The sequence below is a fragment of the Brachyistius frenatus genome, unplaced genomic scaffold, assembly GCF_029030835.1.
Source record: "Brachyistius frenatus isolate BFR_SWC_R1_liver_20210118 unplaced genomic scaffold, ASM2903083v1 Contig_5, whole genome shotgun sequence".
NCBI lineage: Eukaryota > Metazoa > Chordata > Actinopteri > Embiotocidae > Brachyistius > Brachyistius frenatus.
In genome coordinates, this window is record NW_027210604.1 from 4,110,158 (window position 1) to 4,127,104 (window position 16,947).

A 16,947-nucleotide genomic window follows, 5' to 3' on the forward strand; every position below is an offset into this window, starting at 1 on the left:
GAAACTTAACATTCTGTCAGTGGCCACTTTACCCTTTTGAATTGGCCAGACTATAGACGCTGCGGTTTAAAATATACCGGAAATCTTGACCTCTCTTCCTTTTTAAACCTTCACCAACAAGTCTCTTCAGCTGCCCAGCCTGCTTTACATCATTTAGCTCTTTAGTGTACCATCTCCCTCGTCTTTTCACGGGCTTATCCAACACAGGGAAAATCTTCCTCGCCTACTAAAGAAATAATCCTTTTTAACTGTCCCTTCCTTGGCTTAATCCTTAATTTAGCCCACATTTAGTAGTCATTCAAACTAGAAAGGATTTGCCTGTGAATTTTTTTTTTTTTTATATCTATGACAGATATTAAAAACTAATATCTCGGTGTTTGGTCTCTCAGGTGAACAGCTTGTTTCACTGCTTCTACAACTTTGAGATCCCATCGTTAATTTAGTTAGTACCTAATTTGTTAAAAGCTATATTTTGTGATTAATTCTTTTATCATTCACACAAAAAACTGTTTTATTTGGCTTCGAACCAGACAGAGAAATACTTTTCCTCCAAACCATGTCCATTATGTGTTTATTTATATAGTGATTAAATTATTACACTGTTGTTATCCTCCTTCTACAAGATGGCAAACAAGAAAGTCAATAAACGTTGTCTTTTATTAAAATGTTTTGTGTCTTCTGTCACAATTGCTTGTTGTGTCTCATTGTGTAATTAACTGAATAGCCTATAAAATAAAGTGTTCCTTAAGTATTAAGCTGTTACATGTGGATGTTAGGTGTCCTTCATGTAAAGCTATACTGAGCTCTTTGAATAGCTCTTTTTGGCTAAAAAGGCAGTGACAATTGAACACATATTCTAGCTGTCACACTTTTTAGTTTTATTATTTTCTCAACATTCATAAATCATCTCCACATTTGCTTTGCATAGTTTGTACTGGGCCTGAATGTGGCAGAGATCTTGTAAACTTGGAAGGCGGAATGTAAGCGTTCGTGACTGCTTTGCTCAGCCTTAGTAAGATTGCACTTTGTAGAATTACCAGACCTGGAATGTGTCCTGGACGATGCTTCATAATTGAGCAACTCAGAGCAAAACACATTTATCTGCCATCTGCCCGGAGTCATGACTTAACTTCCTGCAGTGAAGGAAGCTGGTATGCGTTTAGCTCATTCCTCCACTGAGAGCGAATAGAGTGTGGGGATGGGGAACCAGTGACTCTTTTGGTTTCAAACTTAAAGAGATCCCGCAAGCATGAGCAAACTAAACCAACTGAGAAAATAAGCGGCTATAATCAAAGTGGTAGAATAGCCAGCATGCATAAATAAACATATTCTTCCCTCTTCCTCCCTACAGCATGTTAACAGAAGAGATTAAAATGTCTCGGACTGCAGAAAATAGAAGGAAATGACAACCCGAATAAGGTTGATTTTGAAGACACAGAAGTGCAGGAGGTGATATCCCTTTATGCTCATTTATTTTTCTAACCGGGTAAAGTACACGAAGACATGGGTGTCATGTTCAATCTCAGACCAACAAATACAACATTTTCTATACCTTAACATTCAATACCATGTAAATATTGAAGGAATTGTTTTTACTCACTGAACATTATCCAGTTCAAGAAATCCAAAATCTGTCTAATTTTCCCCAAGAACCTTATCAGATGAAATCATCCCATCATCGACACTTATCTTGTTCCAAAGGTATACATTTGAATTGATTTTAACACCACGTTGTTAGCACTAAACTGATTATTTAGGTTACTTTGGTTGAGCAGCCATTTATACTAATATCACATACAAGTAGAAAGACAGATGCTGGAAATTTCAACTATACGTCCATCAGTTATTGTTAGTTGTCAGTGACTGTTATTGTTAATAGTAAACTATTTCATCTGTTTAAATATTTTTAGCCAAGTGTTTCAACTATAATGCATACATCAAGCTATTTCAAATGTTTATCTATCACTTTCACTGCAACTTTGTTGTACACTACCAACTAATTATCACTTTTTTTCCAGGAATTTTAGCCATTTATCCTTTACTTTTAGATTTTGGTTTACTTTCGGTTAGCTACTGAAATATTCATTAGGTTTGGCTCTTCTGCAACATTTAATGTTCAGATATTTAAGGGATGTTTTTTCTAATCTAGAAGTATTTTCTTTCTTTTTTTCAGTGATTTTTGCATACTTAAGCCCAGTTACAACAATTAATGCGTACTCAACTGTTAACCATTTTATTGAAGAATAATGACATCCAAACTCAAATAATCAGTGCACACAGCAGTATTGTACTTTGGACATGTTTACTGCATATGATTATTCATCAAATTATCCCTGACTTTGCCTCTTTATCTTATTTAATAGCATGTGATATTCAAAGTAAGTCTCTAATTCTTTTATAAGCCAGCACTGAGGCCAACAGCTTTATAACTTGCATGTGTTTCAGTGTTTCAAACGGTGCAGTCACGTGACTTGTCTGAACAAACATGTTGCAGTTAAATCTTTGTTCCTGGAAATATGTATCAAAAAAACTAGTGGAGTCCCCATTTTTCTGTTTTAACATTTGTGTGGAAACTGATTTACAGCATAGTTGTCAAGTCGAACTTGAGAAGCACAAAATAATACCAAAAAAAAAAAAAAGGTTAAAGAATTATGCACAACATAAAAAAGCATAATGCCATTTTCATCAGTAAATTTGCTACAAAAACAAAAACAGGAGGAAAATCATAAAGATCATATACAGACACATTTAAATGCAACACACACTTGCACTTGCTGTTTTCTTGCAAACTGTTGGCTCCAAATGCAAAATGTAAAATGTTGCAGATGTGCTTAAAATCTTTGTGCTCGATGGGCTACTCATGCCCAGCGTATACGTGTCTCTTTAGACCATTTTAATTCTTAAATGTGTGATTACCAAATTACAGAACACCTCTCTGCTGAACAACTTGTTTGTGTTCACTGCGTGAGTTCCCCAGTGTGGGATCAAGGTTTGAGCTCTGCGGGGGCAACGCTGCAATTGGCTTCCAGTATAGGAGAGCATTTTCGATCCAAGGGGAGGTCGTCGACAGGCTGGCAGAGCAGTGAGAAACGCTGGGGAAAGAAAATATACAAGAGTGAAGTGAAATTCATTGAATAGGTGAAAATAAACTACTCGGAGTTAGAAAAAATATTACTCTGCATTACTGAATCCAAAGAGTAACTCACCTATCTTACATGATGTTGTTTTACAGTATAATGTCAATAAAACAGAATTAAATGTTATCTCAAAAAACAAAATTAATCTTACAATCAATCATTGCGATGTGATAAGTTTCCCTGTAAAACACCAAACTCAGCAATGCAGTAGTACGTTTTTTAAAACGGTTTAACTTTCACCGCCTGTTGCTCTGAACTCCAAGCTCAACGGTCCTTTCTGAAGACAAGTTTTTGAGAAAAGAGTTTACAAATATACAGTGGTGTGAAAAAGGGTTTGCCCCCTTCCTTATTTCCATTTTTTTTTGCATGTCTGTCACACTTAAATGTTTCAGATCATCAAACAAATTTAAATATTAGTCAAAGATAACAAAAGTAAACACAAAATGCAGTTTTTAAATGAAGGTTTTTATTATTAAGGGAGAAAAAAAAAAATCAAAACCCACATCGCCCTGTGTGAAAAAGTGAATAAGAAATCAGGAAGGGGCCAAACACTTTTTCACACCACTGTATAGTTTCAGTTTTAGGAAAGCCTAAATCATTTACAACAAATCCTGGGCGCTGTAGTTTTTAGCAACTGCTACTCAAACAGGAGTTTTCAAACCTTTTTTTTTTGCTGTAGATGAATATACATTTGGGCCCTACTAAGTATTTAAAGTAAAATTATGGAGTATGTGGGACTGACTCTATATAAAATATAGAGGCCATGTTCATTGCTAAGAACAACAGGTCAGTTGACTTAAACAATGTGAATCAATGTCTGGGGCTCTGGGGCTCTGGAGCTCAGATGGAACATGTGAGATATCCTGTTGAGATACTCTGGTGAAAGGCCAGAACTATTCTTGTACAAAGCCAAGTTGTCCCATTACAACAGCCAAGACTTGAGCAAGGCCATCAAAAATGCAGCTGTGTCATTCATCCGGTCTCCACAGCTTCAAAGGAATGATCTGACTCAATGTACCACCCTGCATCTGGGACACTTGTGTAAAATGTAAATAAAAACAGAACACAATGATTTGAAAACCACATAATAGCATGTTTAATTAAAAATAGACCAAAGACAACATATCCAATGTTGACACTAAGAATTTATTATTGTTTTTTGGGGAAATATATGTTCATTTTCAGTATGATGCCTGCAATACGTTTAAAAAAAAAAGTTGGGACACATGCGCTGTGCTGCATCACCTCCTCTTTTAAGAACACTGTAAACATTTGGGAACTGAGGAGACCAGTTGCTGGAGTTTTCAAAGTGAAATGCTGTCCCATTCTTGCCTGATATAGGATTTCAGCTGCTCCACAGTTTAGAGTGTCCTTTGATGAATTTTCTGCAAATGTTTTCAACGGGTGACCGGTCTGGACTTCAAGCAGGACTGTTTTGCAACCGTCTCTTTTAAGATGGCGAGATCACCTTCGTAACTTGCAAACTTAGCCTGGTCCGAAACAGGTTATGTTCGAGATATCGGATCAAAACGTAAGAAAGTACCGCCTTCTGACCAATCAATTCTCTCTGACAAATGTCATCATCAATTGGAGAAGATCAAGTGGCGCTCGCTGCGCGGAGTGAGACAGTCCTCTACGGGGGCAGAGTGTTCAGAGACCGACAAACATCTGTGTCTTTCCCTGTTTATTTTTATATGAGATATAGATTAATATCATTGTGGGTTTTTTTTTTTAACTGATGTCATCCAACAACAGCGACTAATTGATACACTAAAGCATTGCACTTGTACTTATAAGATGTCGGTTTACATGATTTGTATCTTTGCTTTCTGTTTTTATTTACACTTTACACAGTGTCCCAACTTTTTGGGAAACGGGGTTGTACAATGTACACAAATAAAAACAACTTTTCCGAACTCTGTGAACTCAATTAATGTATCCCACACAGCAGCACTCAGATTGCAACTGCCAACAAGACCAACTTGACCCTTATCTGTGTCAGAAGTTGAACGTTTTTCTCATCAATATGTAAATTCTGTTTTTTTTCCTGATGCTGAACGTAGCAGTACTTTTAGACGGGATCATGCTCACCTGTCGAAGAGATCCTTTTCCTTGGATCATTTGATGTACTACGAACAGAGGGATGAGAGAGAGAGAGACCGTGGCAATGAACCAGCCCAGGATGTTGGCCCAGAGTGGATAAACGTAGGTGTTATTGAACTTAAGGGGGGAATATTGTACAATAGAGAAGATGAAAGTGATCTGTGATGAGATGGGACAAAGTGGATTAATATAAGATTTCTGTAATTACAAAAGAACAAAAACAATGAAACTAAAAGACATCTTAGAAAACTGACTGGAATTAACCTCACAAGTTCTTCAAGAGTCATTACTGACCATATTTAAATGGTAGATGCAAACCATATAGAACCATATCAGAATATCACAAGAATAAATCCTTTCACGCATACAAATGAAAGGATTGGCACATGCATATTATTATAACTTGTTACAGTGGTAATTGAGTTTGGGTATTTGAGGTGAAAAGTTCTTCTAGGAGGTTTTTAAAGAGTGCCATAGTGTTCTCAAATTACAATAAATAGCTGTGTATTCCCAGCTGTTCACCTATGTGTCTGTTACTCCTCTGCACATAATTCTCCCTTAGGTGGTCCTCCCTTTCTCTCATGAATGCACACATTTTTTAACGAACCATATATCGAAAGGAATCAGACACGAGCAAGATAACAAAACACATGGAAGAAACAAATCACTTCCTCAATAAAAATGTACTTACAAAAGTGATGGAGGGAGTGATGTAGCGCCAGGAGTACTTCATGAACGGGTATGGGCGATAACCAATCATGTTTGTGATGTTGTCATAAAAACGATCAGGACCTTCAGGTGAAAAAAAAAAAAAAAAGAAGCTCCACTGAAAATAGTTGCAATAAAAGTTGTTGTTTTTTAAATATGAAGAGGATCTGTGTCTGTTTACAATATTGGTTGGCTGTATTGTCTAGGACTTACCGTAGACCCAACCGATGCTGATAGACTGGCAAAAGGACAGGAGGAGCAGGGTGGTGCCACTGCAGACATGGTGGTCTAACAGCTGGAGCAGGTACATCCCCCCCTTAAAAGAAAGGGCAGAAGTCACAATAATTATCAATATATACAATGATAAAATTGGTTTTGGTCTTCCTACCCTTTCAGTTATTCAGTTTGTTCCCTGTGCAACTTCCTCCAACCACCAGAGGTCCCCAGTCTCTCCCTCTCTGTGTGCCCTGTATCCTGCCTGCCATGCCCACGCCACCTGCTACCAGTTCCCCAATTGACCCCACCTGCAGTCATCTCACACAGACTATCTTCTCCCTGCCACAACTAGTCATTGGATCATAAGTGCTGCCTCACGTCTAAATCACAAGCTTTCTTCGCTTGGTGTCTAAACCTGAGTTTCTTTGGACATCTTAAGTATTTTCTCAACTTAGTATTTTGCCAGGACTTCGGACTCTGCATTGCTCCCAGTATTGTGTTAACCTGCCTGCCCTTTGTAAATATACATTGTAAGTGAAGTCCTGTTTGCTTCCATCTACCTCAGTGTTGTGCGTTTGGGTCCTATCCCTTGCTGAACTGTAAGAAAATATCATTCTTTATCTTCAAATCAAATTTTGTGATTGCATGTCAGCGACATAGTTCCGGCAAGGACAAAGAAAATGTACAATAATTGTGGGATTATTCCTCTTTCCATTGATGCTTATTATTCAAAATAAATTGATTAAAAACTAAAATAATTAACCCAATCATGACCCCATCAAATCCTAACAATATTATTAGGGCCCGAGCACCGAGTGGTATTTAACGATGTTGTCAGTCTTCACTAAATGTGATATAATGACTGTTTAATGTTGCATAAAATAAATTCTTTCACAGCCCTTCCACTCCTTTTTGCTAATAAGTCATGTAGATAAATTACGTCTTCATCTTTTGTACTAAAGATTAAGACCTCTAAATTGTAGGGGGTTCATTTGTGAAACACGACATCTGAAAACTGTTGAGAAAACGTTGCTTTCTGGCACTCTTGAAAGTAAATCAAGTGCTACATAGACAAAATGAAGAAAATATCTAAGGAAGGTTTTGTTAACTCTCTAGCACGGTGTTTACTGTATACAAACCTCTGTGACCAGAGAGAGTCCAAACAAGCAGCAGGTGCAGCAGATAGCCAGCAGAAGCAGCTCACGTCTATAGCCTTGCTGCAGGTGATTAGGGAACAGATCAACCACTGATGTCATCAGACACTCCAGACCAACAAACTGGAAGGAACCGATTGGAAGAAAAGGAGTTAGTGCTTCATTCCTTCATTCTTTTATTTATACATACAGAGAGGTTCAGTTGGTACCTGACTATCCAGCCCGAGCAGAATGATCATGAGGAAGAAACACACCGACCACGCCTGAGGCATGGGCATCATGGCTACAGCACGTGGGTAAACAATGAATGCCAACCCCGGGCCTACAAACACACGTCATGTAATTATATATAACGTGAACATAGATTACAGGCAACAGTCAGAAATGCTAGTTATGTTTAGATACAACAGTATTTTATTCCGACATCTGTGTGATGAGGATTTTGGAATCTGGAAGAAACACAAAGTACAGCTGAGGATAGTCGGGATGACATCAGTATATAAACTAGAGAACCGGACAAATTACAAACTTGACCAAATGATAGCACAGCAGAAAAAGTCCAGGGATCACCAAAGTCAGCGGGTGCAAATCTGTGGAGTAGATGAAGATATTTTACAGGATAAAAACTCTTACCAGCTGATGGTGCTAAAGATAAAGTCAGAGAGTGTCATATTGAGAGACCTGTACTGAATTTCATGACGATCTTTTGAATAGGACCCCATGTGATGGACCAACTGTCTGACCATGAGACAAAGTGACATCTGTCTCTTTGCTTTCTTGTTTCAAATGTAAATAAATTGAAGATTGATTCTTTGCCTTTGTGATTGTCAAAAAGTCACAGATTACCTAATGATTTTTCAAAATCTAGGTCAAGATTATTGTCAATAGGGGCTTTGATTAATATTTTTTGTCTTTAGCTTTGTATTCCTACTGCTCGCTGGTTAGCTAAAATCACGCTCACCTGAACTGAACTGCAGGTGTCATAATAAAGGCAAAATATCAAAGAAGAAAAAAGGAAGGTTATCGACTCTGCCAGACAGCTTCTTGGACTGAAAAATAATGGAATACAGAAAATCACCCCATGATTTAACAAAATTTCCAGAAAGGGTGAAGAGGTAGTGTTTATACAGGGTGCAGTGTTTGACTATTTATACCACTTTATACCATAAACCTCACAGAATATGTATTAGATGAGTTAAGTAGATCTTAACTGAGTCAGTACTTGCCTGACTCTGCCACTTCAGAAATATCCACTCCTTGTTCGTATGTCATGAAACCCAGAACAGAGAAAATGGCAAAGCCTGCCACTATGCTGGTGGCACTGTTCAGCAGACACAAGTAGAAACAGTCCCTGAAAGAAAAATGAATACAACTAGATTGACCTTGGACCGCCAAAGTGTTATCAGGTCATCCTTGAGTCCAAACAATTGTTTGTGCCACACTGGAAGAGTTATACTCAAGGCGTTATTAGATATTAGATTAGATGTTGCGTTCATGATAGGAAACCGATATGAACTCACAGTAACTAGACTTTTGACAAACAAATGTTATCGGTTCATCTTTGTGTCAAAGATGAATGTTTGTGCCAAATTTAAAGCAATTCTCTCAAGGCGTTCCTGAAATATTGTGTTCACGAGAATGGAATGGGCGGATAAGGATGGGCAGAAAGTTCTATCAAGCGTGACCTTTGACTTCTGATTACTAAAATCTATACATGTCATCCTTGCATCCACGTGAATGTGAGGTCACAGTGACTTTGAGCTTTGACCTCCAAAATCTAACCAGCTCATTCCTTAGCTAAAGGGAGTGTTTGTGACAAATTTGAAGAAATTCCCTCCAGATATTCCTGAAATATCTTGTTCACAAGTGTAGCGGACAGACCCAAACATTCCTTCCTCCAGGTCAAACAGCCATCCACCCTCTCAACAACCCTTCATCCAGAGACGCCATGAAGTCTGACCTTTCTCCTCCTCAGGACCACAAGTGTGGACCTGGTACAAACCTTCCCTTACCTTCGAGACCATAACAAGGGAATCTTTTGTGATTGCATTTTCTATTTGATCAAACAAAACCAAAGAAATATCTCCAAAATCAATGAAGCAATCTAATGAAGCAGACCCCCCCCCCCAACCCCTCACAGGCCATGGATGTGGTCAGCAGTTACGCTGTGTCACAGTTAGAATCGTGTTAATGTTTAGTAATGTTGTGTTTCAGTCTCACTTAAGTCACAGTCTTAGTTTGTATTAAGTTTTTACCTTTTGTTTTGTTGTCCTAGTTTTTGTTCTGTTGCTGCTCAGTCTTTGTCGTTACTGCGGTCTTTATTTTTGATAAATATATTTTTCTTACAAAGCAGCATACTGGACCAACTCTGTAACCCAAAGCTCACAACCTATTTGTTTAAGCTAAGGAAGAACAAGTGCCATGAGTTATTTTGCAAATACAACATTCTACACAAGCATGGGTCAATGTGAGGTTACAGTGACCTTGACCTTTGACCACAAAAATCTTATCAGGTCAATGTTGGTACCAAGTGAATGTTTTTGCCAAGTTTGAACAAATTCCCTCAAGGAGGTCTTGATGTATCACGTTCACAAGAACGGGACGGTCAGATGAGGGGAATGTAAGGTCACCGTGACCTTGAACTTTGACCACCAAACTCTGATCAGTTCATCCTTGAGGCCAAGTGAACAAATGTATAACATTTGAAAAAAATTCCAGCTCGGCATTCCTGAGATATCATGCTCAGGTGACTGTATCAAATTGGGGTTCCAGGGACCTTGACCTTTGACCCCCAAATCTAACCAGTTCATCCTTGGTATCAAGTGAATCTTTTTACCAAGTTTGAACAAATTCCCTCAAGGCGTTCTTGAGTTAGAACTGGACAGACGAATGGATGGACTACCCGAAAGCATTTTGCCTCCGGCTTTGGCGTCCGCGGGCGTAGAGGCATGAAAAAATAAAGACTCAGGTGCTGTAGCAGTCGATGCTATTATATATATTTTTTAAAAAAGAGTAATTTGTACTATTACATAAAGAAAGGTGATAGAATTTTTTTTTTTTTTTTTTTTTCCCATATTGTAATCACAGGTCCCCAAACTATTTCGATCTTTCAAGACTTTTTATTTCACTTTTGCCTCAATTATGTAAAAGGTAAAAAAAAAAAAAGAAGTCCTTTGTGTTTTAATAAAACTGGGTTGTTTTGACAGTGTAGCACTGCATTTACCTGTAACAATCATTGTTGTAAGTGTTGTAACTGCCAAGAGAGGTGAGGAAACCAAGGCCGATAGCATAAGAGAAGAAGATCTGAGTGCCAGCGTCCATCCACACCTGAAAAGGACCATTTGTATATATTTTTTTTTTATGTGAATGTCTCTGTAGAGTATTTTGGGATTCTGGTCGAATAGTTGAATCTGTCTTCTTACCTGGGCATCTGAGAGGCGAGATATATCAGGGTAGATGTAGTAAATTATCCCATCCATTGCCCCTGGTAGGGTAACACCACGTATGAGCAAAACAAACAGCATGACAAAGGGGAAGGTGGCGGTGAAGTAGGCTGCCTGAAAGCAAAGAAGAAAAAGAGGTCACCTTTGGTCATCAGACCTAACCACCTAACCCTAACCATATTTGAATTGTTTTATTCGTGGCTGCTCTCACACACTGAGAGTCAGAACGTCTTACTGTGAGTAAGACTCTCGCATACAATTGAAAACACATGCACATTTCTAGAATAATTAAGTAAGTGATGAAATCAGGACCTGATGACAAGTTAACTGTAAATAACACCATGTATGTTTTACTTTGAGCTAAGGATGGCTTTGCTGACACTGCAGACCAACAGGAAACGGCAGGAAGGAGAATGTGTGTTGAGCAGAAGACAGAATATTTACGTTATTAACACCCCCGACTGGGTACAAGCTCTTACGTTGGTTGTATGTTTAAATAAAATGTAAATCATCAGTTTAAGTGCCAAAGTTCCTTTGGCAGGGTACGCTACATTAATTGATTGAATAAGTAACATAAACTACATTAAGGAATTAACCATGTTTGGCAGTATTTATGAATTCAGATCTAGATCACAAGACTCTTCTTTTTAAGGCCGCTTTGAATAGTATTGCAATACAGAGTACAGACTTATCCATAAAAACACATGAAAATGATATGTCAACAATCATAAAATACTCAAAACATGAGCAGGATTGGCATAAAGGTATCAGTGCAGTGGTGCAGGCTGCCTTATGCTTATATGAATATGACTGGATTGTACTAATGATTTGAAAGCAACTGGTACTGTAACAAGGAGCCAGATGATGATACATGAATAAAGCAGATCTGACAGGTGTGTTCCCAGGCTGGCCTGTACTTACACAGTGCCTTCAGAGAACATCTGATGAAACTTTTAACAAGATCAATAGTTTTTCAGACTATTAAAAACATTGTTTGCAAACCCTCTCCTAATGAGGTATTTGTTTGAAAACAATGCTTAATATGAACATAGTTTTCAGAAATCTTCTGGAGTTACTTTGCCTTTATATGTTTGTTTTTTTACTGTCAGAGTATTGATATTGTGCTTATCTAAAAAAAAAAAAAATGCAGGCACTGGTCATTTAATAACTAGCAATGACTTGAATATGATGTTAATATAAGAAAATATTGAATGTTACATTTCAGGCAGCTGACCTTTCCAGTTGACTTGATGCCCTTCCAAACGCAAAAGTAGCAGATGACCCAGCTCAGGATGAGACACAGGAGCAGTTCCCACCTCAAGCCGCCCACCTCCTCGATGCCACTGGAGATTTTTAAAACCCGATGCCTGGCGAAATAAGCGGAGTAATGGTGTGGGGGGGGGGGGGAGAGAGGGACACCAATAATGAATGACAGGTAGAGGGGAAGGAAAATGAACAATTGGGAGAGCTGACAACGGAGTGCCAAGACGAGAGGGTAGATGAGTGACAGGAAAGGGAGGAGACCAAATCAAAGACGAGCTAAATAAAGGTGTGGGTGGGAGTTAAGGAGACGATCTGAAGTGATGGGGAAGGCTGAGGAAAGAGAAGGTAGAGGGAGAGAGAAAAGGAAGGAAAAAAGATTGAAAGAAAAAACTGCATTCAGTACAAGATTGTGTGAGTTGACTAAATGCTTACTGCCAGAACTCCACAACTGGAAGAGTGGTGTTCACTCTGGATGTCATGCTCATATTCTGATGGTTCGAGTCCAAGCATGAGTCTGGTGTAAGAAAATGAAACACCAGAAATGTAAACAGGTTCATTTTCAAAGTACAAATTGTATCCTACTGCTTGTATTTCATATTTAATGCAAAGATCTTGCAGGCCAGACTCATCACAATTCAAAAGATATGATGGAAGTTCTTTGATTTGAAGTTCTTCGAGCAGGTTTTCATACTGTTAAAACCACTTTACCATCTCAGGCTTTAGCCCTGCTTCTCTTGCTGCTAAAAGAGCCTCAGATTTCTTTATTCTGAGGTCTGGATACTGTTTAAAAAAAACAGTAATACCCAAAACAGCAGTGGGTCATACTTCGGAGAAGCCTTTATTATTACTGGCCTTTACATACATATATGCAATTCCCTGGATACGCCAGAGAATTGTGAAGAGAGAAAACTCTTTTGGGGAGGCACTTGACAAGACTGGCCAGTTCTGAATCAGATTCCTCTGGCAGGTATTGTTTCCTCCCAGATGCAAAGCCAGAGCCAGCAACTTTGTCCTTAGCAAAGGGGTCCTTGGACTCTTCTAATCCCTTGCCATAAAGTGGACATTTTGTGTCTAACCTTCCTAAACTACTCCATGGTGATCATTATTTATTTATTTTTAACATTTTTAAAAAGTATTTGACTAGTATGACGAGAAGTTTGAATGGTATGCTTATTTGTAATTGCTTTATCTCCCTCATTACTGATGAGTACAATTTTATTTGTCATGATCACCATATCATATCTTTGACTTACTTCACTCTGTCCCGCCCGCCTTAACAACCTCTTACCAATCAAAACTATAATAATGTGTCTACTAATGTTGAAGTGACAATGCCAGATAAACTTTATATGGCTCATTTTACATGATGCCCCATTTTAGCTGACTACATTACCTTAAAAACAGCAAAAACAAAGACTCTTATTTGGCAGACTGTACTTTGTATTTCTATTAGGCTATTTCCTCTAACTGAATATCAAAATATGAAACGTTAGTGTTGTGCATTATAGAAACTGCTGGATTACAGAGAAATTAGTCAACATTTTTGTTCTTATAACTGTTTATATAGTTTAACAGAAACTACCTGTGTTCCAGTCGTGCCCACATGTGGCCCAAGGCAATTCCGCACTGAAAGACGAGAACAGGTAAAAGAACGCCCATGCGAGGATGATGACATAAGAAGCTGCACTGAATAAAATGATTAAGTGACTGGCGTAGCCCATCCCTGCGAAAAAGAAAAGTAGAAATGAGCACAACACTTCAAATATTCGGGTGTTGCACGGCACTTTCTAAGTAACAAATGTCCTGTGCACAAAGAAATTAATTTCGATCACTAATATTATGATGAGACTTCTGTTCCAAACCAACAGGTGACAGAAGGAGTTATACACAATATTCTGTGCGTAATTACGCGCGCTGTCCAGGTGAAAAATAGACCGACAAATGAGAAATATGACGAGACTTTAAATATATTTAACTTGACGTTTCAAAGAAATATATATATTTTTTAAAAAAGCGTTTTTTTTTTTTTAATTACCTTGGAAAAGCGGACAAATCTTTCTCCAGCAAGTAATTCCCCCCTGGCTGGTGTACTGCCCCAAGGAAGTCTCGAGGAAGAATAAGGGGATTCCGCATGTAAATATGAACAAGATGTATGGGATGAAAAACACACCTGTAAGAAAGACATGATTTTTCTTATTCTAAATGCACAGAAAGCTGCAATGCAAGGAGATAAGAAGAAGAAGAAGAAAAAAAGGCAGATTGATAACATGCACTTGACAACTAAGAACAGCGTCTCAATCAGTGTAAAAATCACCCACCTCCGCCGTTTCTATAGCACAGGTAGGGGAACCTCCATATATTCCCAGGTCCGATGATCGCGCCCATCACAGTCAGGATAAACTCGGTTTTGGTCGCCCACTGCCCCCTTCCCTCCACCTCTTTAGCCTTCTGTGGGTAACCCTTTGGCATACGGACTTTGGAGTCGTCATTTTCTCTGTTTATGGCCATCTTCACCCCCCCAATTTAAAAATCCGGAACCGTCAGTCTCCTATTAGGTAAAATGTCCTTCTACCTAAATCTTTTTGCGCAATCGCTAGAACCGAGTGTCATGTAATTGGCACACACTAATATGGAGCTGAGGATTGCTGAGGATTGTCGTGTTGTGAAAGCAGCTATGATAGTGAAGTTACCGCGTATGGTGTTGGCTGAGGGTGAATTTTTAAAGTTGCAGATATGCACGTGAACAAGTGTACTGGGGGAGGAGTGGTAAAAGAAGTTATGAAAGGGGGCGGGAATTGTTTTGCCTTAATTCACCCGACGCTACAGTGTCTGGAATAGTGACAAATGTCATTCTTACACATATAATTAGTTAATTTTAAACACGTGTCGGTGGCAACTGCAAGGTTTCATAAAAACAACAAGAACAAAAAAGAAAAAACATTCTCTGAAACGTCACCCCTCTGATAGGTTTGTAACAAGTTAAACAGTACACAGTTGAAACCAGAAGTTTACATACACTGTGCAAAAAGACACATAACACTTTTTTTCCTCACTGAAGTTAAATCAGACTAAACCTCTCCTGTTTCAGGTCCGTTAGGATTACCAAAATTATTTAACTTTTGCTAAATGTCACAATAATGAGAAAGAGAATATTTTAGAGAATTTTTCATTACTTTCTTCAAGGTCAAAAGTTTACATACAGTTCCTTAGTATTTAGTAGCATTGCCTTTGAACTGCATGACTTGGGTCAAACGTTTTGGGTATCCTTCCACAAGCTTCTTACAGTACTCTGCTGGAATTCTGGCCCATTCCTCCTGACAGAACTGGTGTAACTGAGTCAGGTTTGTTGGCCGCCTCGCTCGCACACGCCTTTTCAGATCTGCCCACAAATTTTTCGATGGGATTCAGGTCAGGGCTTTGTGACGACCACTCCAAGACATTGACTTTGTTGTCCTCAAGCCACTTTTTAACTATTTTGGCAGTATGCTTAGGGTCATTGTCCATTTGGAAGACCCATTTACGCCCAAGTTTTAGCTTCCCGGCTGATGTCCCGAGATGTTGCCTTAATATTTCCAGGTAATGTTCTTTCTTCATGATGCCGTCTATTTTGTGAAGAGCTCCAGTTCCTGCTGCAGCAAAACAGCCCCACAACATGATGCTGCCACCTCCATGCTTCACAGTTGGGATGGTGTTTTCAGGTCTACAAGCTTCCCCCTTTTTCCTCCAAATGTAACGGTGGTCATTATGGCCAAACAGCTCCACTTTAGTTTCATCAGACCACAGGACATGTCTCCAGAAGTTAAGGTCTTTGTCTTGGTGTCTTTTTGCAAACTGTAATCTGGCTTTTTTTTATGTTTCTTTAGGAGTAATGGCTTCCTTCTTGCTGAGTAGCCTTTCAGCCCATGTCGGTGCAGGACTCATTTTACTGTGGATAATGACACTTTCTTACCAGCTTCAGCCATCATCTTCACAAGGTCTTTAGCTTTTGTTCTGGGGTTGATTTGCACATGTTGGACCAAAACACGTTCAGCTCTGGGACACAGAGCCCGTCTCCTTCCTGAGCGGTGTGATGGCTGGACATGGCTCATTATTGTGACATTTAGCAAAAGTTAAATAATTTTGGTAATCCTAACGGACCTGAAACAGGAGAGGTTTAGTCTGATTTAACTTCAGACAGTGAGAAAAAAAGTGTTATGTGTCTTTTTGCACAGTGTATGTAAACTTCTGGTTTCAACTGTAGGTCCTCCTCAATCATTTGCACAGGTGGAAGGTATGTAGATCAACCTATAGGACTATATGTTAATCTTAATTCAAATAACAAAAAAAAATAATGATGTGAGGAAAATGATTGCATCACAGATCCACGGAAAAGTAAAGCTTGCATAAGTGTACTGAAAGATTACACTTTGTATCTTGACTGAGTCATTTTCAAGCATTGTGTTCTGCATCATTCACAAAACATTAGTTGAGTTCTTCAGATAAGATATTCCAGGTGGAGAAAGATACACTATTTGACAACAGACACACACAGACACACAAGCACAAAGTAAATTGTTGAATCCTGTTGAAACGGATGGCTTCTTGTAGTGTCGGTGTTCTGTCATGGATATTTGTTTATGCCACTATTTTAACATTTCTCTTGATTGTTTGTTTTATATTCACTGCGTTGAATGTTGCTTTTTGTAGTTCCTAACGAACGTGGCTTCCATCTGCGAAACTACAATTCTCCCACCGGGATGTGCACAGGTGCACCCCCATTAAGCCGATAATGTTGTACTGTGTGTGATTTTGATGACGGTCTGATTGACCGAAAGTTTAAAAAGTATAGTAATGTACGTATAGTAGAAGTGTTCTGACATTTTTTTTATTTTTTTTTAATGACGTTTCACTTTTTTTTTTTTTTTTTTTTCTTGGACACCCAAA

The 16,947-nt window shown here is 38.6% G+C and overlaps 1 protein-coding gene across 1 annotated transcript; it reads right to left on the minus strand.

The window, feature by feature from the left end:
• Positions 1–2,835: 2,835 nt before the first annotated feature.
• Positions 2,836–14,562, minus strand: LOC138632319 (sodium- and chloride-dependent betaine transporter-like). The gene is made up of 14 exons (XM_069717817.1): positions 14,343–14,562; positions 14,060–14,194; positions 13,607–13,747; positions 12,457–12,538; positions 11,996–12,128; positions 10,741–10,875; positions 10,542–10,645; positions 8,545–8,669; positions 7,528–7,640; positions 7,304–7,441; positions 6,162–6,264; positions 5,932–6,032; positions 5,229–5,399; positions 2,836–3,092 (listed from the first exon to the last, which is right to left on the minus strand). The coding sequence occupies exons 1-14, from the start codon at positions 14,530–14,532 to the stop codon at positions 2,985–2,987; spliced, it is 1,779 nt and encodes a 592-aa protein (XP_069573918.1). The 5' UTR covers positions 14,533–14,562; the 3' UTR covers positions 2,836–2,984.
• Between the last annotated feature and the right edge of the window lie 2,385 nt (positions 14,563–16,947).